This window comes from Prionailurus viverrinus, chromosome E1, assembly GCF_022837055.1.
Source record: "Prionailurus viverrinus isolate Anna chromosome E1, UM_Priviv_1.0, whole genome shotgun sequence".
NCBI lineage: Eukaryota > Metazoa > Chordata > Mammalia > Carnivora > Felidae > Prionailurus > Prionailurus viverrinus.
This window is the reverse complement of record NC_062574.1, coordinates 5,883,138-5,903,489: the sequence shown is the minus strand read 5'-3', so window position 1 is coordinate 5,903,489 and position 20,352 is coordinate 5,883,138. Positions and strand designations below refer to the sequence as shown.

The 20,352-nt window shown below is 45.5% G+C and overlaps 1 protein-coding gene across 1 annotated transcript in view; it reads right to left on the bottom strand.

The window, feature by feature from the left end:
• The window catches only part of DNAH9 (dynein axonemal heavy chain 9), a 330,380-nt gene that overhangs the window by 118,051 nt on the left and 191,977 nt on the right, over nt 1-20,352 (bottom strand). Inside the window, exons 44-45 of the mRNA XM_047832566.1 lie at nt 12,680-12,842; nt 10,732-10,855 (exon numbers count right to left, since the gene is read on the bottom strand). Coding sequence (XP_047688522.1) covers nt 10,732-10,855; nt 12,680-12,842 — 287 coding nt within the window. The remainder of the gene's footprint in view (nt 1-10,731; nt 10,856-12,679; nt 12,843-20,352) is intronic.

Sequence of the window (20,352 nt, the reverse complement as noted above, 5' to 3'; positions counted from 1 at the left end):
AAAATGCATGTATGATGACCAAGTAGGGTTTGTCCTAGAAATGCAATGATGGTTAGGTATTAGAGAAATCTATGAAAATAATCCACTACGTTAATAGATTAAAGTAGATAATTACAATATGACCATTACAAAGACACATAACATTTCTAAAATACTGGTAACAAACTAGGAATAAATACGATTTCTCTTACTCTATCATAGACGTCTATTGCAGACTCATTGCAAACATTATACCTAAGAGTGAAATACTAGAATATTCCCTTTCAAATCGGGACCAAGACAAGCATGATTGCTATTATGTTTCCTAGTCAATGGTATATAGGAAGTCCTAGACCATGCAAAAAATCAAGAAAAGGAAAATGTAAAACAAGAGTTAAGACAATCATAAAATTATTATTGTTCAAAATCTAATTTTCTACGTAGAATATCTAAGAGAATATACACGTAAACCATCAGGACTCACAAGCACATTTAACAACAAGCTTTCTGGATATAAATCAATATTGAAAATAAAATGGCAACTCTATACTCAAGCCCCCCAAAATGTTCCTTTATTCTTTTTTATCTTTTTAAGAAAAGATTTTATTGTTTTTTAAGCAATCTCTACACCCAACGTGGGGCTCAAACTCACAACTCCGAGATCAAGAGTCCCATGCTCTGCTGACTGAAGTGGCCAGGGAAGAGTAAAGGATAAAGAACAGCCATGACATTTCTGAAGCAGAACCAGTGGGAAGGATTTTCCCTACCAGAAATCAAGCCTCCTTATAAAACGAAGTTAATTTGGGGCGCCTGGGTGGCTCAGCTGGTTGAACATCTGACTCTTGATTTTGGCCCAGATTATGATCCCAGGGTCATGGGATCGAGCCCCACATCAGGCTCTACACTCAGCTTGAGATTCTCTCTCCACCCCTCCCCTTCCTTGTGCTCTTTCTCTGTTAAAACAAACAAACAAACCAAAAAACCCAAACCTATGTTAATTAAAACAATGCAAAATTGGTATGGGCCAAATATATAGAACACCGAAGGCAACATCTAGAAACAGACCTAATTATAAACAGGAAATTGCTATTAAAAATCAGTGTGCAGTCACTGATTGATGGATTAATCAATAAGTGATGTTAGGTAATTCAGCATTACGAGTAAAAAATTAAAATTAGAACACTATATACAAATAAATTTCAGGTGGATTAAAGACATAAATATGAAAAGTAAAACAATAAAAATTTAAAAATAAAATGCAGGAGGGGCGCCCGGGGGCCCTGTCGGTTAAGCGTCCAACTGTGGCTCAGGTCATGATCTCGCAGTTCGTGAGTTTGAGCCCCGCATTGGGCTCTGTGCTGATGGCTCAGAGCCCAGAGCCCACTTCGGATTCTGTGTCTCCCTGTCTGTCTGCACCTCCCCCACTGTGCACTCACGCTCTCTCTCTCTCTCTCTCAAAAATAAATAAACATTAATTTAAAAAAATAATAAAATGCAGGAGATAACTTTTATCATGTTGAATAGAACAAAAGTTCTGAACAGTCTGGAGCATTAAAAAGAATGGTTAAGTTTTACAGTGTTTAAACTAAATCTGCATGACAAAAGTCAGATGCAGACTTCAAAAGAGATTTACACCCCATATAATGAACAAAGTGTTAGTATCCAGAATATATAAGGAACTCTTAGAAATCCGTGAGAAAAAAACAAGAAAGCCAAGAGCAAATGGTCAAACTGTATAAATAGGCAACTCACAGGAGAGGAACAGCCAATAAACCCTCTAAAAGATGCTCAAGGTCACAAGTAAAAAGGGAAAGAAAATGATGAGATTTCATTTCACGCCCATTGGCAAAAACTAATGTGTGAGATCAACCAAGCACTCATGAGGTTAGGAGGAAGCAGGTATTCGTGCGTGACTGGGCAGGGAGCAAATTTGCACAACTACTCTGGAGAGCAGCGTGGCACTTTTTATAAAGTTGAAATATCCATCCCAGACAATTTAGTAATCTACATTTTGGGCACCGATTGGAAAGAAACTCTTGTACGTGCCCATTGCAAGTTTCTATGCTGCAACGTCATGATCGCATGGGAGTTTTATTGCTTTCCACACATCCAGAAGAGTTCGTAAAGAAATACAGAAACACATAAAGGGAAGAAAGTCAACGGGGGCATAAAGAGCATATTAAATTAAAATTAGAACACTATATACAAATAAATTTCAGGTGGATTAAAGACATAAATATGAAAAGTAAAACAATAAAAATTTAAAAATAAAATGCAGGAGGGGCGCCCGGGGGCCCTGTCGGTTAAGCGTCCAACTGTGGCTCAGGTCATGATCTCGCAGTTCGTGAGTTTGAGCCCCGCATTGGGCTCTGTGCTGATGGCTCAGAGCATGCTTTATGAGAGCATAAAGACTGTGAAGGAAGAGTCAGAAATTGGGGAGAGACAGCCGGGCAGAGCAGAGTTGTGAATCAGGGGCCAGGGGGTGGGCTCCTGGCTCAGATGGAGGATTTGGCCTTGGGGAGGAGGCATGGTCACCTTGGAGGACAGGAGAAACCCACAGAGACGTGGAGACAGGCTGTGCGGTATGAGGAAAGTTGGGAGTCTCATCCTGAAGAGTCAGGTCTTCTCAATGAGAGAGGACAGTGGGTGGGGGAGGGAAGCACTGGAATCGCTCAAATCTTGAAAACACTGGATATGATGTGAAGTGGGCGTGGCTCATGGCCAGGATATTCCATGGGCCCTGGGAAAGCTCTTCCCCATTTCCAGAACAAGGCTTTAGACGGGTACTGAGGCCATCTGGACCTGGAATCACAGGAATCCACACCCACACGCTTCTTCCTTCCTCCATAACCAACACAGAATTGTGAGCATCATAGAAATGCTGGACATGGAAGGAGCCACGGGGGCCATCCTACCCGTGTTACCTCCTTGCGGGCTCGGATGAGGTCCTCAAAGATGGGTGGTTTGGCAAATGGCCTTAATCAACAAGTGATGTCAGGTAATTCAGTATTAAGATAAAAAATGAAAATTAGCACACTATAGACGAAAACATTTTAGGTGGATTAAAGACATAAATATGAAAAGTAAAACAGGAAAAACTAAAACAAAATGCAGGAGGGGCACCTGGGCGGCTCAGCCGGTTAAGGGTCCAACTTCGGCTTCAGGTCATGATCTCACCATTCATGAATTTCGCGTTAGTTAATCCGAGCGATGGGAATTCTGACTTTGTCTGTCAGTGAAGTTGCTACACATCAGTGCACTACCACAGCTGAAGGAACGCATTGCCAACTGCCAACAAATGTCTGGCTTTCATAGTCTGACCACATTAACCCAGCCGGGAGTTCAGTAAGAATTTTATACTAATTAGACTTAATCGTTTTAAAAGGTCAAAATGGAAAAAAAAATGGATTATCATGAAATTGATCGTTTACTTCCTTCCCTTAATTGGACAAATTTAACTTCCGTCCATCAAGGTATTCTGTACGACGCATGTAAAACACCCTGAGCTATAACTTGTCCAAACCAAGGTCTTAGGAATGGAATAACCCCTTTCTCAAGGGGTCAAAAGGACCTCTTGATCAAAGCAGAGGTCCACGGAAACTGCTAAGGAAATGCAATGATATTCAGCATGTGTTGGGAATTAAAGAGCTCAGGGAAGTGTCGTTTTTTCTTTTTAATTGTTTTAAATGTTTATTTATTTTTGAGAGACAGAGACAGAGCATGAGCAGGGGAGGGGCAGAGAGAGAGGGAGACACAGAGTCCAAAGCAGGCTCCAGGCTCCGAGCTGTCAGAGCCCAACATGGGGCTCGAACTCATGAACCACGAGATCATGACCTGAGCTGAAGTTGGCTGCTTAACCGACTGAGCCACCCAGGTGCCCCAAGTTTTAAAAAAAGCAATAGTCAAATGGAATTGACATGAGCCATACTCCCCCAGCTTCAGGAGCCGACTGCCTACGGTGGTCTGTATTCCTTTCTCCTTTGTGTCTCTGATAATCTGCATTCCCTTCCCCATTATCATGTTAGAGCCCCCCAGTGAGGACTCCATTCCCTTTGGTCTTAGAGCATGTGTAACAACACAGCCTGCATTCTTCGCCCTTCTATTATTTGAACTATGGAGGGCTTACTTTTGGTGTTTTATGTAGAACATTCTCGATAGGGAGGAACCAAACTATGGTCTACAGGCTAAATCCGGCATGCTGCCTGTTTACTTGGCCTGCCAGCTACGAGTGGTTCTTACAATTTGTAATGGTTGAAAAAAAAAAATAGTAATACTTAATGACTCATGAAAATTATAGGACATTCAAATTTTATTGTCCATAAATAAAGTTTTATCGGCCACGGCTGCAATCATTCATTTAGGTATGGTCTATGGCTATTTTTTCCCAGTACAATGACAGAGCTGAGTAGCTGTGACAGACTGTATGGTCTGCACAACTGAAAATATTTACTTTCTGATCCTTTATAGAAAAAAAAGTTGGCTGACCTTGGCTTATGGGATACACTTAGGGCTGTGCTGTTGAAAGTACCAGGCCATTTGGAGACTTTCTCCATGCTCTTAAGATGCTAGTATCTGTCACAAGGTCCCAAGAGCTCCTTAAGAAGAAGGTCACCAGATGGAACTGAGCCTCTGAATCGGGAGCAAAGTTTGCATCTTGAGGTTTATTCCTCCAATTTCTCCCGGCATCATACCCATCAGTTACTATGTGATGTAGGTAGTCATGCTTTCAAGCGAGGGACCGAACTGCCAGAGGGGATTTTGTGATGCGAACAGAGGCAGAGGCTATTTAAATATTTGAAAAGTTCCCTCCTGAGACCTACACTCGGGAAACACTATTTCTGCTTTCAAGTGCTCTGTGCCATCATTAACGCCTCCTAATACTTTGAAGCCCAGACTAATCATCATTCTTCTCTGTGCTCATGTGGGACCTTCAGAGGCGAAAACTGCTTTTGGGGGAGGAGATCCTGATGGTTTGAGATGGTTCTGTTAGTTGGGGCTTGATGATAAAATGGATGAAGCTATGGACTGGGTCCTCCATGAACGCGTTAGTGTCGCACTGGCTTAGGGGACCTGGCCTCATCCAGGCCCACCATTTTCCCCCAAACTTTCTCTGGTCTCAAGGGGGGAAAAGCAGGAGACTGTGGTGGCTGTCTCAGGAGCCCTCTGCACCTCTCTCTGCATGCCTGAAAACCATCTCAAAGCATGTGTGCAACAGTGAGATCTAATACCTAAGACAGCACATCATTCTCGTGACATCACGCACCTTAGTTCAACAAACACCTGCTGAATAATAATTATGGGACCAGAGATGGGTTAATAGCTGACAGTATAAATGATGGAAGTAACAGTCTCGACAGAGGGTTAGAATTATATTTGTATTGTTTTATTTCCTAAACTGGACAGTAGGTCCTTAAGCCTTTTCCTTTCCTATCCTTACATTATTTCCTAACAACAAAAACATTAACTGACAAGAGACAACCTAGGCTCTGCCTTTCATGAATCTGCAATGCTGTTTCAGCACAGTGGTGGGGTATGCAGCCATGGAAAGCTACAGAGACGTGGAGGGTATTTCTCACTGCCAAGGATGATAATGGATCAGTGACGATTTCCTAGAGAGAGAGGACACTCAAGATAAGTCTCATAACGTGGGTAGAAGGGACTCCAGACAAAGGAGGAGGAGGGCATGGAGTTCAAGAGGAATATGATGAGTAATGATGTCAGGGAACAACAGTGCAGTGTATTATTTCAGGGAGTTAGGAAGTAGATCACAGAGTAGGTCAAAGGTAGGGTCTTCTTCTTCTTTTTTTTTTGTTCTTTTTTAATCTGTAGAAAAAGGGGCTTGGGTCTTCTCCTGCATTCAGTTAGAAAAACCAATGAAGAAATTCTATTTTATAAAGACCCTTTGGAAGCAGCGAGGAGGATGGATGGGGGGGGGGTATTGCCTAGGATATGGGGATGAGTTAAGAAGTGTCTGTATGTGTTGAATCAACCGATGAAAAGACCAGTGGTAGCTATGATAGAGAAGATTTAGATTCAGAAATGGTTCGGGGATAAAATTGGTGGTGGCTGATTATCTCTTAGAGGACATGAGGGAGAAGTCAGCAATGTAGGCAAATGCGCGGACATCGTCTTAACAACTTGCATAGAAATTTAGCACCACGTGAAGGAAAGGAAAGGCTGACAACTCAAGCATGTTTTTGCATCACCCTTTGGCATTTCTGCTTGGCAGCTGGAGAGCCAACCAGGTGCTGGTTTGAGGACACAACTTGTAGATAAAGCCACGGAGACCACAAAGTACGCTCAGAATATCTGATGCATGCTCAAGGGAGCCTCCTTTGCCTCCCAGTCTGTCTCATCTCCTTCCTGGGAAATTGGGCCAGATCTCTGCATATGTAAAGCAGAGATGGCCCACCAGGAAACCTAGTTCTGGGAAAAGCATAATCTAATGCCAAGTCTGTTACAAATATTTCCAGACTCCAGATTCTTTTAAGTTTACTTATTTTGAGAGAGAGCGAGCGACACAGTGTGTATGTGGGGGGGGGGGGGTGGAGCAGAGAGAAAGGGAGAGAGAGAATCCCAGGCAGGTTCTGCCCTGTCAGCATGGAGCCCAATGTGGGGCATGAATTCATGAACCGTGAAATCATGACCTGAACTAAAGTCAGATGCTTCACCAACTGAGCCACCCAGGTGCCCCTAGACTCCAGATTCTTAAAAAAATTTTTTTTTCAACATTTATTTATTTTTGGGACAGAGAGAGACAGAGCATGAACGGGGGAGGGGCAGAGAGAGAGGGAGACACAGAATCAGAAACAGGCTCCAGGCTCTGAGCCATCAGCCCAGAGCCTGACGCGGGGCTCGAACTCACGGGCCGCGAGATCGTGACCTGGCTGAAGTCGGACGCTTAACGGACTGCGCCACCCAGGCGCCCCTAGACTCCAGATTCTTATGTGATGGGTGGAGACCATTAATATACCAATCCTGGATCTAATCATTGAGATCCTGGAAGGCGAGGTGATCTTTTCATGTTCTATATATGAACAGGAGATGTGGCCCTAATTTAAAAGGACAGTCTGGTTCAGAGATGGAGAGGCACAGTACTTTATAACAAGGGGGACCCAATTTCATAAACTATTTCAATAGGCCACATAGAGTGTATGATGCTCACGTTTAGGCACAGTGCCTACTGACTGGAACATGTGAGCTTAATAAGTAGTTCTGAATATGAGTACATGGAAAGTGAACTAGTCTGGACCGGGGAAGAGAAATCTTAAATGTGGAGTGAACAATTAGGCCTTTTGAAAAGCAGGAGGAAAATCCCAACACGAGATCCCAATGTAAAATAAAGTATGAAACCTGGCAGAGTTAAGAAAGGCAGAGACACCACACCCAGAGCAGACTATGTCCTCTTAGCTGGGACTGCGATAAAATGCACTTTCTGGAATACAGGGAAGTTGGAGGAAGATGTGTTATACCAGAAAGCCAGGAAATGATTCTATTTCCCCCCTCTAGGTTAGGATGAGGCCTTGCTGGTTCTGAGTTTTGTCCAAGAACCAAGACGGTACACATTTTGTAAGAATTTCTTAAGTACCTGGGTTTGATGACCAGTGTCTACTCTTTAGGAATTATTATAACAGGGCAGTAAGGGCATAGCAAAATTTGGGCTTTCCAGATTCAGCAAGGATCAATGTTTCATGTGTAGTTTCATGATGCCAGCAGCTGCATGATGCCCAGGAAGGACCCTGGCAGCCAAGGGAAATGACTCATAGGTACTCCTCCTTTGCTCCTGATATATACGGCCACCATGGTTTTTTTTTATACAATTATGTACCTTTTGCTAATTAAACTAGGAACTATATTTAATTTTTAAACTTTGTGTGTAGGATTTCTTCCTGTCAATCTGTAACCCAACTGAGACCCAGCTGGGATAATGATAGGTTCTGAAATGATTGGTTGGTGTCAGGAGTGGGATGCAAGCACTGAATTACTATTATGGTTTGATTCTAGAAATGGCATCAGAAAATCAAGGGATCAAACAATGAGCTAAAGTAGTGTGGGAAGAGGGGCGCCTGGGTGGCTCAGCTGGTTAGTGTCTGACTCTTGATTTTAGCTCAGGTCAAGATCTCACGGTCGTAGATTCAGCCCCGCATTGGGCTCCATGCTGAGCATGGAGCCCGCTCAAGATCCTCTCTCTCCCTCTATCTCTGCCTCTCTCTCCAGCTCATGCGTGCTCTCTCTCTCAAAAAAAAAAATGTGGGAAGAAACCAGATAGCCTACGGCGTGAGATTAGTAGGTCATTGAGAAAGGTGTTTTTGGGGAGGGTTGAATCAGTGTAATACATTCCACTGTACCTTTATATCTCAACTAACAGGACTTGTGGATAACTATGGAGGGAGGAGTTCATGGCAAGGTAGCCTGACATAGTGTTATAGTTTGCACTGTGTTATCCAAGAGTGGAGTGATTGCACAACCCCACAAAATTCAAACATGAAGGGGATGGGGAGGTTCTGAGGAATTATCGAAGCCCTCTGTGGACTAACAGTCAATTTCTAGCAATTATTTAGTTGACAGGGAAAATTAGAACTGAGATAGCCTCTTGTTCTCCCTGTCAAAGTGGTTAAGAAGAAAGGGAGGAATATTAGAAAAGCATTACTTTTAATTGTATCTCTTTTTAACACGTGTATGTAAGTCTTATTTTTGTACAGAAGCCTTAAAAGAGAAATGTGAGCTTGAAACTTCATGGCTTTGGAGCAAGCTGATTGCATTATGCTTTCACTGGGCAGGGCTTCAGAAATTCATCTCAACTTGGAAAAGAAACAGTTGCCTTCCAAATGAAAAATTAAAAATACTTAATTGAGAAACAAAATTTCAACTGGTAAAAGCATATGAATTTCTGTGTCTCAGACATTATTTTAGGAAAAGGTGACCTGGCTGGATGGGGCCAACTGCGATACATGGTGAGGCTGGCAACGTGCCTGGTATCTCCAGAGCTGGAAGTTTTTGGAAGCACAATTTCACCTTCTTTGAAATTAGACTTCAGGGTGCAGGGTGGGAGAGCCACTGGACACACTCTCGTTATTTAGTAAAATAATAAAAGGTGAGGCAATGTTGTAGGTGGAATACTGTCGTAGAAGATGGTGGCTCTAAGAATGGGGAGAGCGGATGGGAGGGGAAAAGGAATAAAGGCAAATTCCTGCATATGAAGGTAACTTTAGGGTAGAAATCTGTGTGAGGCTTAGAGCTGGCACAGTAAGGAACCTGGGAATCCGTTCCTCATCAGAAACAATCCAAAGGTTGCTCACAGAGTCTGCTAGAGCACGATGGGGACCAGGGACCAGTGGTTCTTCAGGGGTGACGGCAAAATGGCGTGGGATAGAAGCATACAAAATTTGAAGTGGACAATGATCCTGAAGCAGTGAAGTTCCTAGGAACTGCATAGCAGAAGACCACCTTGAAATAAATTACATAAGACATGGGATAGACTATGGAGAAATATGCTGTGATCGTGGTTTTGGATTTCATAAACTAAAGAGTATTTAGTCAGAGAGCCAGGGGTTGGACTGTGGATACATGGGCTTTCTGAAATGCTGAAAAGCTAGAGGCAGTAATTTTGTTCTGGAACATCTGTGCATTGACTTTGTTTTCTTAACCCAGATGAAGAGGTAGTTTTGCAGATGCTGAATTTGGCTTAAGAGCCAGGAAAGCATATTCTATGTTTAATTAACATAAATGCAAAAATATACACCTCCAATTTCTGTAAATGCATAATTTAAGTAATATATTGTCTTATATTCTTGGGTATATACATTTATATATATCTTGCATTATGTTTATATACATGCATGTGTGTGTGTATAATTTTTTTTTAACCCAGAATGGTTCACATAATTCCTGAATTCCTGAGTAAATAAGGACAGTAAAGTATCAGAATCGAACTTTCCACTGAAGTCCTCTCTTGCACTGATGGTGTCACAGGACAGTGGACAGCCTCTGTCAAGTTTTTGGGAAACCAAGGAAACCAGCTTAGAGATATCCCCCCCCCCTTTTTTTAAGGGAAATTCTGTTTTTTTAAGTTAATTTATTTTTTTTGAGAGAGACAGAGACAGTGTGAGTGGGGACGGGGCAGAGAGAGAGAAGGAGAGAATCCCAAGCAGGCTGCATGCTGCTGGCACAGAGCCTGATGGGGGCTCGAACTCACAAAACTTTGAGATCATGACCAGGGCTGAAGCCAAGAGTCTGACACTTAACTGACTGAGCCACCCAGGTGCCCCCATTTTAGGGATATCCTACATCTATTGTTGCTTCTACTTTGCCTAAGGTTCTGAATCCTCAATTAAATTGGCAAATGAATCTTGCCCTATTGCGTAAGTTTTGCATGTGCAAATTCTGTGCCTCTTCTGGCCAATGCCTAACCTACTTGAAATACTGCACACATTCTATCTAGTTTCTCTCTTGAATACGGGAAGAGAATAGCACCTTCCCGCTGGGCTCAGGAGATCGGCAGACCCTTAACATGTTCTTTTCCCAATAATCAGATCTAGTTCCAATAAAAGCCCCAAGATTATTGCCTGTTTTGCAATGGAAGGAGCCAGGATACCAGGCACAGCACTAGCTCTAAGGGCCTTAATGAACCAGTCCTCTTCTAGTTTCTTCCTTATTTCTATGACCTAGCTCTCCAGACCTTGGGCCACCTTGGGGTGACTCTGACACCAGGGGGAATTTAGCAGAGACACTCAAGAGAAAAGGGTTTCTTACCAGATGCCAAGAGATCATTGATGAGCACAAGGAACTTCTCATCAGCCACTTGGGCATCGGTCATGAGAAACACCGTGCTGAGACCCTTCACCCCAGCTTTCAGGCACAAACTGGCCAGGTCCATCTGTGGAAACAATCAATATTAGAGATCTCTAGGAAGACGGCCTTACTGAAAGAGGTCTCCAAGCCACTCGTTAGGAATGAGACCACTTCCTTATCTACTTTAATGGGAGATAAAGTGAAGCAGCAATGGAAAGTAGGGAGGAGTGCCATCTTGTCCTGAAAAGTAAGGAAAGTAAGCCTCATTCCCTGCCTCAATCCCAATAGAGATGGACAAATAAAATTAAATAGCGATGATCTTCAATTCTACAACCATTGTGGCTCCTACACTGGCCTCTGGGGCTCCTGCTTTGTGCAAAGAGCTAACAGCTTTCCAAAGGGACAGAGATGGTTCCTGTTCACCTGTGTTACTCATATCATCATGCAAGTGAATGACCTTCCCCAGGAGGCAAGCAACTGCTCTTGGCCTTGACAGAGGAGTCATGTGCTTGGGGATACCGACCTGGGTGATGAATACATCTTATGCCAGCAGTGTCTTGTGTCCTCATGACTCGCTCCAGCAAAAGCCTTACGTTGGAATAAAATATACTGGGGACCACACACACACACACACACACACACACACACACACACAATCATCTTGTAGGAAATTACATCCAGTCAAAACTACAGGTTTTGGGCTACAGTTTTGGGCTAGGATGCCAAGCCCTGAATTTTTCCAGCTTAGTCAATCTCGGTTCCTACTCTGTATCCCTCTCGCAAAGCTCGGTGCCAGTCTCTGATCTTGCTCTTCTCCCTTGCCCCACTCAAAGCTCCTTTTCTAAGAGCCTCGTGCATTTCTTTACAGCAGAGCACCTTTGTGTCCTATATATAATCCCCCTTTAAAGTTAGTGAACTTCCTTGAATATCGACTGCTCTCAACCTTGTGCGTTGACGGAATTAGCTAAGACAAGGCTTCTCAACTCTCACTGGAGCCATCTGGGGGAGGCTTTCAGAAGTCCTGACGCTCACGCCATTCCCTGGACTAGTTAAGCGGAAATTTCTGGAGGGTGGGGTGCAGGTACCAGCATGATTTGAAGGGGATTCCAGGATGTAGTCGAGGTAGAGAACCGCTGTCTTAGATCATTCCGTGAACATGTGTTTCTCATATGCACTAACTTATTTACTTTTTTGGGGGGGAACCGCTGAAGACTGGTCTCACGTGACCATGGTCTATGACCTCAGATCCAGCCAGTCATGGAGAGGCTGAACTGTGGCTCCGGAGTCAGCAGTGGGTGCCACTGGTGGAGAGATCTGAAGGCAGGTGGGTAGGTCTGGCCCCACGCTGGCGGGAATTCTCCCAGGGACAGTAAGGGCAGCGTCCTGGTGGAAATTACATCAGGACTCCCAATCCCGCCTCTACTGTAACCATGCACAAAAGGGAGGGGGCTGGGCAAAGTGACCTCTGAAGGCTGGATAAATGCCTTTCCCCACTTTCCAGAGCTTGCATTGTGGCTGCTAAGTGCTTAATGTCGGGACCAGGAAATGTCACTGAAGCTCCTGGTAGCTGGTAGTTACAGGAACTTTCCTTTAAAATATGGCTGTCTTACAGAACTTGGGCAGACTGTCGGAATTCCTTCGAAGCCTGCCACAGGGGCTAGCGAGCCATGCACTAAACGTCACATAGATGTGCCCCTGCTCCGGTGAGAACTGAGGTTCCAGGGACCGAGCTGAAGCAGCTGAGGTCTGCAGACCTGAGCCCAATGAGAAAAGAGCCCCTCACGTCCCTAGCCCTGAACCGAAGAAGCAAATGGCCCAGAACCTTACGGGGAGGGTCTAAGCGAGGCGCGTGAAGAGCTAGGAAGGGGGACAGGAAGCTGTGGGTGGCTGCAAGGGGGCTGTCACTCACCTTGAAGTCCGCGATCTGGTAGCCTCTCCATGGCGTGATCTGGAACACGTCCATGGAGCTGATGAAAGCCGCAAGCCTGGTCAGACACTGCTTGCCGCTCCCACCCACGCCGACCAGCAGAGCGTTTCCCCGCGGGGACTCCAGGATGCGGCTGATGTGGCAGCTGCGGAGAAGGAGCAGAGGTCCACGGCTCTGATCAGACCCCTCCCGCGAGGAGCACGCACCGCGCCGGAACCTTCCTAGGAGGCACACTGTGAGCGGAGCTGCAGGCAGCGTGAGTTACACGGTCCCCGCGTCAGGTCTCACCTTCTTGCCTGGATGGATGGAGGTTGTCAACGGCTTTGCTTTAAGCCAAAGCCTCTGTGACCAGGTGGCAGTGGAGGAAGAGCTCACGGCAGCCAGGCAGGATGGGAGGGGACCCCAACTCATGCTCCCTCCCCTCCCCAGCCCGGCCTGACTGCCACACCTCCATGGCACTTGGCCTCACCTGCTTGTGCTTTCAGGCAGGAGGAGGGGGCAGGGAAAAGAGAAAAGAAGAAAAAACATTCAGGGGAGGCTAGAGGACAAGCGGGAACAGAATTGTTTGCTCCTCTTAAGAAAGAAGGAGCAACAGGGTGCCTGCGCGGCTCAGTCGGTTCAGCGTCCGACTTCTGCTCAGGTCATGATCTCATGGGTTGTGGGTTCGAGCCCCGCATCAGGCTCTGTGCTGACAGCTCAGAGCCTGGAGTCTGCTTTGGATTCAGTGTCTCTCTCCCTCTGTCCCCACCCCGCTTGTACTCTCTCTCTCAAAAATAAATAGACATTACAAAATAAAAAAAATGTTAAAAAGGAGGAGCAAAATTGAAGTCAGCAGAATGACAGGGAGCCCTAGGCATGGATGCTCTTGTAATGAGTGCTCGGAGATTCTTGGGGCACAAGACACCCACTTCCTTGGCTTCTGGATTCTTCCCCTTGCAGCGACACTCACCTCTCTCAGTAACCATATTCCCACCCAGCAATGGCGAAACATTCCCAGGCCCTGGGCTCAGACTACGTTCTGCAGAGGACCCTCCTCTGCCTGCCCCACAAGCCTTCCTCAAATGCTCTCCTTCCTCCAGGCCATCCACAGACCCTCTTCCACATTCTCCGTTCCCCTCAGCACTGTGTACTTACCTTATGCAAGGGACCTACACCCTTTATAACAATAGTTCCCATTCCCTTCCTTTCCTTGTCTTCGTATTTATTTATTTTTTGAGAGAGCGAGAGCGAGTGACAGCGTGGACACAAGCAAGGGAGGGGCAGAGAGAGAAGGAGAGAGAGAATCTCAAGCAGGGTCCGCACCATCCGCCCAGAGCCCGACGCGGGGCTCGAACTCATGAACGGGGAGGGCATGCCCTGAGCTGAAACCAAGAGCAGGACGCATAACCGACGGAGACATCCGGTTGCCCCCCTTGCTTTCCTCATCTTAAAAACAATAACTATTCATTGTGAAAAATGCATAAAATCCAGAAAAAAGCTACAACTTACTAGATAGCAATAAACACTATTGACATTAACTGTATGCCCTTCTGGACATTTTTCTAGGGTCTGTATGTTTATAAGTATATATTTATGCGTATCTACACCCATGACCTGTGGAAGTTCAATATATGTATCCATCCTGTTTTCAAAACTGGGCTGACGTCATACACTGAACAGTGTTTTGAGACCACTTTTCCATTTAGTGATGTTCTGTGATTATTTCCCTATGCTGCTGAGTCATCATTAAACCGTGCTTTTTTTTTTTTTTTTTTAAGTTTATTTATTTCGAGGGAAACAGAGACGGCACAAGTCGGGGAGGGGCAGAGAGAGAGGGAGAGAGAGAGAATCCCAAGCAGGCTTTGTGCAGCCAGATCATGACCTGAGCCGAAACCAAGAGTTGGACGTTTAACAGACTGAGCCACCCAGGCACCCCGCTAGGCCATGCTTTTAATGGTAGAACAATATTCCAATGCATAGAATAAATTCCTTGTCTGCAATAGACTACTACTGGATATTTAGATTGTTTCCAACATTTTCCAGCCATAAATAATGCTATTTAAGTTATGTTTAGTTTCTACCTCTTGTCATGCCCACAGGACGGGCTCCTAAAAGTAAAGCTGCCAAGGGGCACCTGGGTGGCTCAGTCAGTTAAGTGTCCGACTCTTGGTTTTAGCTCAGGTCGTGATCTCACCCTTTGTGGGCTCGAGCCCCATATCAGGCACTGTGCTGACAGTGTGGAGCCTGCTTGGAATTCTCTCTCTCCCTCTCTCTCTCTCTCTGCCCCTCTCCTGCTCACTCTCTCTGTTTTTCAAAAATAAATAAATAAGCTTAAAAAAAGGTAACACTGCCAAGTCAAACAGTGAGGCGATTTTCACGACCTTTGATGCGTAGTGAAAAACTGCCCGCCCCAGAATGGGGGCAACAATTTGCGGTCGACTTAGGTACAACCGATGGATCAAAATGTGGATCTCGGGGCACCTGGGTGGCGCAGTCGGTTAAGCGTCCGACTTCAGCCAGGTCACGATCTCGCGGTCCGGGAGTTCGAGCCCCGCGTCGGGCTCTGGGCTGACGGCTCGGAGCCTGGAGCCTTTTTCCGATTCTGTGTTTCCCTCTCTCTCTGCCCCTCCCCCGTTCATGCTCTGTCTCTCTCTGTCCCAAAAATAAATAAACTTTGAAAAAAAAAATTAAAAAAAAAACAAAAAACACCAAAATGTGGATCTCTTATTTCAAAAGGTGAGCCTATGTTAGATCACGTGAGTTGAATGAGAATACGTTAGAAGTTTGGGGAAAACGTGACACGGTGACCAAGGCACGGTGAGAAACGGGTGAATTAAGGATGAGACAACAGGTGTTGGGGACCTCGGAACCGAAGGGGCACACAGACCAAGACCTCAGGTGGAGTCCGACCAAACACAGCAGAGTGGACATCTGAGATTGAACAGCACAGGCTATAAGCCTGTGTCTCTACCTTGTGTTCACAATATTACAGTGACAAATCCCGTATTCACACTAAGTAATGGTAATCAGGGGTGGGGAGGCCCAAGGGTAGCTAAGCTCCATTTGGAAAAAAGGCCGGGGCACGGGGAGAGTTCTGGGGCTTGACGTGTCAACAAACTATGAGCATATATGGCGTTAAACCTTCCGTGGCTTGATTTTCTCACTATTGCAAAATTTCTGGCACATACTGATGACTGGGTCATACTCAGCGTTGATAACCTGAATGTCTCTGGGTGTTCGTTGCCTCCTGGCTCCTGTGGGATGCGTTTGCTACTGAGAAGGAAACCCTAGCAGGGCTGCAGGTCCATCAACAGTGCCCACCTATCAGCCGATAGGAGAGTCTGGCCCCCATTCTTGTGGACACGGGGTCTTATATACATATTTTTAAATCTTTGCCGGTTGCGTGGTTGAAAATATTAATTTTTATTTCTTCATTATTTAGGGAACTGAACATCTTTCTTATCATTATATATTTTTTCTTTTACAAATTTCCTCTTCATGTCCATTGCTCCCCCCCGCCCCTTTTTTTTCTTTTTGTTTAATCTCTACCCTCAACACGGGGCTCAAACTCACAACCCTGAGATCAAGTGTTGCACACTCCTCCGACTGAGCCAGCCAAGTACCCCAAGTTCCCACTTCTTAATTGAAGTGTTCTAGATTTGTAAGACCCCCTTAGGTATGTATGTTCTGAAATATCCCTCCAATTTGTCACTTTTACCTTTTGGTATTAAGGTATTTTTTGATGTGTGGAAAATCCTAGCTTTCTGGTCTTAAAATTATAAGTCACTGAGTTTTATTTATTTATTTTTTATTTTTTTTTAATTTTTTTAAAACTTTTTTCAATGTTTATTTATTTTTTGGGGGGGACAGAGAGAGACAGAGCATGAACGGGGGAGGGGCAGAGAGAGAGGGAGACACAGAATGGGAAACAGGCTCCAGGCTCCGAGCCATCAGCCCAGAGCCTGACGCGGGGCTCGAACTCCCGGACCGCGAGATCGTGACCTGGCTGAAGTCGGACGCTTAACCGACTGCGCCACCCAGGCGCCCCAAGTCACTGAGTTTTATAGTTAAAATTGATTCCCCTAAGAACTTAGGAATTATTTACTGACCTATCCTTAGTTCTTTTATGATTTTGCTTTTCCCCTTTAGAATTCTTTAATTGTGATACTTATACTCTCCCTTGTATCAGATGGCTTTTCACTTCTCTGGCTCCCTTATTAAGTCCTGGTTTCCAGGCCCTGGAAGAATGTGCATGTATAACTCGTCTTGTATCCTCTATAATGCTAGCACATTGAAGGCATTTAATAAATTTTAGTTAAACTCAAACAGCACAACAAATACCTTCCAGTCAGCATCACATCTGGGGGGATGTGAGGTGCAAGGACTCACCCGCTTTGTGACTATATTAGAGGGCGCCTGGCTGCAATGATGAAAGGAGATGCATATCCAGGCCCTCTATTTGGAGAAGAAGTTCACCTGGGTTCTCTGGGCCGCCCAACACCCCCTCTAGGCTGGAAGGCCTGACTTCGGCTTTGCATGGTCCCTGCTATTCAATATCTAAATGGGAAATGCATCAGTAGTGCTGAAGTTTCCGGAGAAGAATGGTTGAGTCTGCAACTGTCAGCATTAGACTCCAGCTGGGGATTCATTAACAACCTCTGACGAGGGCAAAGGACTCTGCATTCCAATTACAAAATTTAAAAAAGAGGATCAATATTCTGAAGGACTCCTGGGCAAGCAAACCAGCGGAGTCTAAGTTAAGCCCATTACTGAATTTCTGTGAGATTAAAGACAAAAGCCAAAGATGTACCACAGCACAGCTGGAGGAAGCGGGCTCACCGAAGCCGACACACGCACACACTCAGGCACATGCACGCGCACACCCACACGCACACTCACGCCCTAGAGAATGGACAGGATGCACAAAGGAAGGGGCCCAAGAGAAGTACATCTAAAGTTCCTTTTTTGTTAAGTGATGCTAAGAGAAAGAAGAGGCAGAACAAAGAATCTATGTGGGAGCCAATAAACAAAGAAAAACGTTAAGGTTATGCCACAAGCAGGGGAAAAGACCCAGTGTGAGGCTTTAAGGAAAGGCACAACAAGAATCTGCTGAGGTGGTAGAGAAAGTCAGTAGGAGAGCAAAATGGTACCGTTAAGGACATAACAGCACAAAGAAAAAGACTAAACCTACGGACTCTGTGTTGAGCGCAAAGCGCTGTTTACTCATTGCCACAACGTAGGCGCACGACGTAGGCATTCCTACTATCCTCGCTTCCCGGAGGACAAATTGAGGCTTGGGGAAGTTCAGTGTCCCTTGAAAAATACCGAAGCCAATTAGTGGCAGAACCGGGATTTGAATGTGGGTCTGACTCTGTCTCCAGAGCCTGTGCCCGTCCCTGCTATGTGGTGCTCCATGATTGGGTTCAGCACAGAAGTAGCAGGAAGAGTTAGCGGCAGAGCTTGGGGAAGGTGTAGGGAAAACCAGACCAGAGAAAATGGTGAGAACTCACGTGGTGAGAACCGAGAGCCGGATGATAGAATCAAAATGAGCATAAGCCTCATTGCACCTAGGAACCTACGCCCTTACCTTGGCTCCATCCGCCAGCCCTGTGGGTTCCCAGGGAGTGCCATAGCCTCCGTCCTGCTCTGCCTCACCCTGTCCCCACCCTCGGGATCACCCTAGGTATCAGGACCTCCCAGAGGGAATCCAAACCCCTCTGCCCCGGGCACCATGTGGTGTGATGTGAGGCCACAAATCTTGTCACTCTTAGGTTGTCTGTGTTTCTCACTGTTGATTCCATTTTCTGGCATGAGGGGATGCCTCTGCTCTATCTGGCTGGTAGGGGCAGCAGAGGGGAGTGAGGAGCCCGAGGAGGGGAGGGGAGGGCAGTGCAAAGATGAAGTCGTGAGACATTGATATTTTTAAACAAATGTATGTGAAATGATACATCCAAATAAACTTTAATCTTGAGAACTGCCTCCCTCAAGGCAGTTCATTGTTCCAGTTAGCTCCAGATTCTCTTTGGAAACCATCTTTGGAGCCTGTTAAGGAGTCTCAGGAGAAAAGCCAGTTTTCATAGCCTTATTTTTTCCTATAAACAGAATTAGTCAGTTTGATCACCCGTCTTGGAAACCGCATTGACCGAATTCACTTGCTCTTCTCTCAAATGAAATTTACCCTGAAAGGACAAAGATCTGTCTCAATTCCAAGACGATGACACAGGCTCTGAGAGCTGTTACTGAGGAGGGGACGTGTCCACGGAAGCTGCCCAGGGTTACTGAACAGATATCCTAAAACCTTGGTTACTGGCCGCCTACTAGGCACCAGGCGCTGTCCAAGGTACTGGGGATTCAGCCGTGAGCAAGACTGAGTCCGCACACAAGGAGCTCACATTGGCCGGGGAGAGACAGAAAAGTAGATGAACAAGTACCACAGTGTGAAAGCCCAGATCACACACGCCGGAGCCACAGGGCCCTAGTGTAAGCTTTGGCTTACCTGTTTCTGGGGAGTGTGGCATTAGGCAACTCTCTTATCTCTCTGGGTTGCAGCTTCCTCATTTGTAATGGAGGGATGACAGACCTCACTTTCTTCAGGGTTTTTGTGGAGACTAGATGAAATGACTTATGCAAAGATCCATGCACTAGGCCCACATGAGTTCTGTGTTCAGGGTGGCTCCTACGTGTCACATCAATGCTGCCTCCCCAGAGAGGTCCTCCAGACCATCCTATTTCAGACTGCAATCAGGCCCCTGCCCCCAGCACTCTCTGTCCCCTCTTCCTTGTTTTCTCTACATCACCTATGCCATATGACATGCTAAGAATTTTTGTTGATCTGCTATGTTCTAGACACTGTCCTGGGTATTAGAGATCTAGCAGTGAATAAAACAAAGATCCCTGCACTCATACTATGCCTACTCAATAGATACATGTTGGATGGATGGATGGTTGGATAGATGGAGGGATGGATGGTTGGATAGATGGAGGGATGGATGGATGCAAACAACTAGAGTGATTAATCATGACAAATGCAGTAGGGAAGTCAAGTTATACAATGTGAGGACCCAGCAGTGACAACTGACTTTCGCAAGAGGTGGCTCCATGGTGACTTTGATAAGAACTTATTTGTTCAATTGATAAGAAATGGGTCAAGGAGAGAATGAGAAGTGAGAAAGTATGACAAGCACAGACAACCACTTTGATGAATGCTGTTATGAACAGGAGCAAAAAATAATGGGGGTAGGAGATGGAAAGAGATGTAAAAGTGAAGAGATAGTTTATTGTTTTTGATAAGGATGATCTGGCATGTTTGTATGTAGATGCATATGATGAAGCAATTACTGAATCAATGAAGATGGGGTAAGGGGAGACAAGAGCAAAGAGGGGAGGGAAGAGAAAGAGAGAGAGAGGGAGAAAGGAGGAGGTGGTGGGGGAGTGGGAGGTGGGGGGAAGGAAGGAGGGAGAAAGAATAATTGAATTTCAGAAGGAATAAAGTCACTTAGAAGGTGGTAAGAGTCAGGATCCAGAATGCACATGGAGGGATTGGCCTCAGGTAGGAACAGGGATGGTTCATTTGCTGAGACAGTAGAGAAGGCACAATCTGCGGGTGGGATGCAGGAGGGATGAAGATAGGCTGTTAGATTTGATGATGGGGAGATGAGAGGATTCTCTCCTGGTTG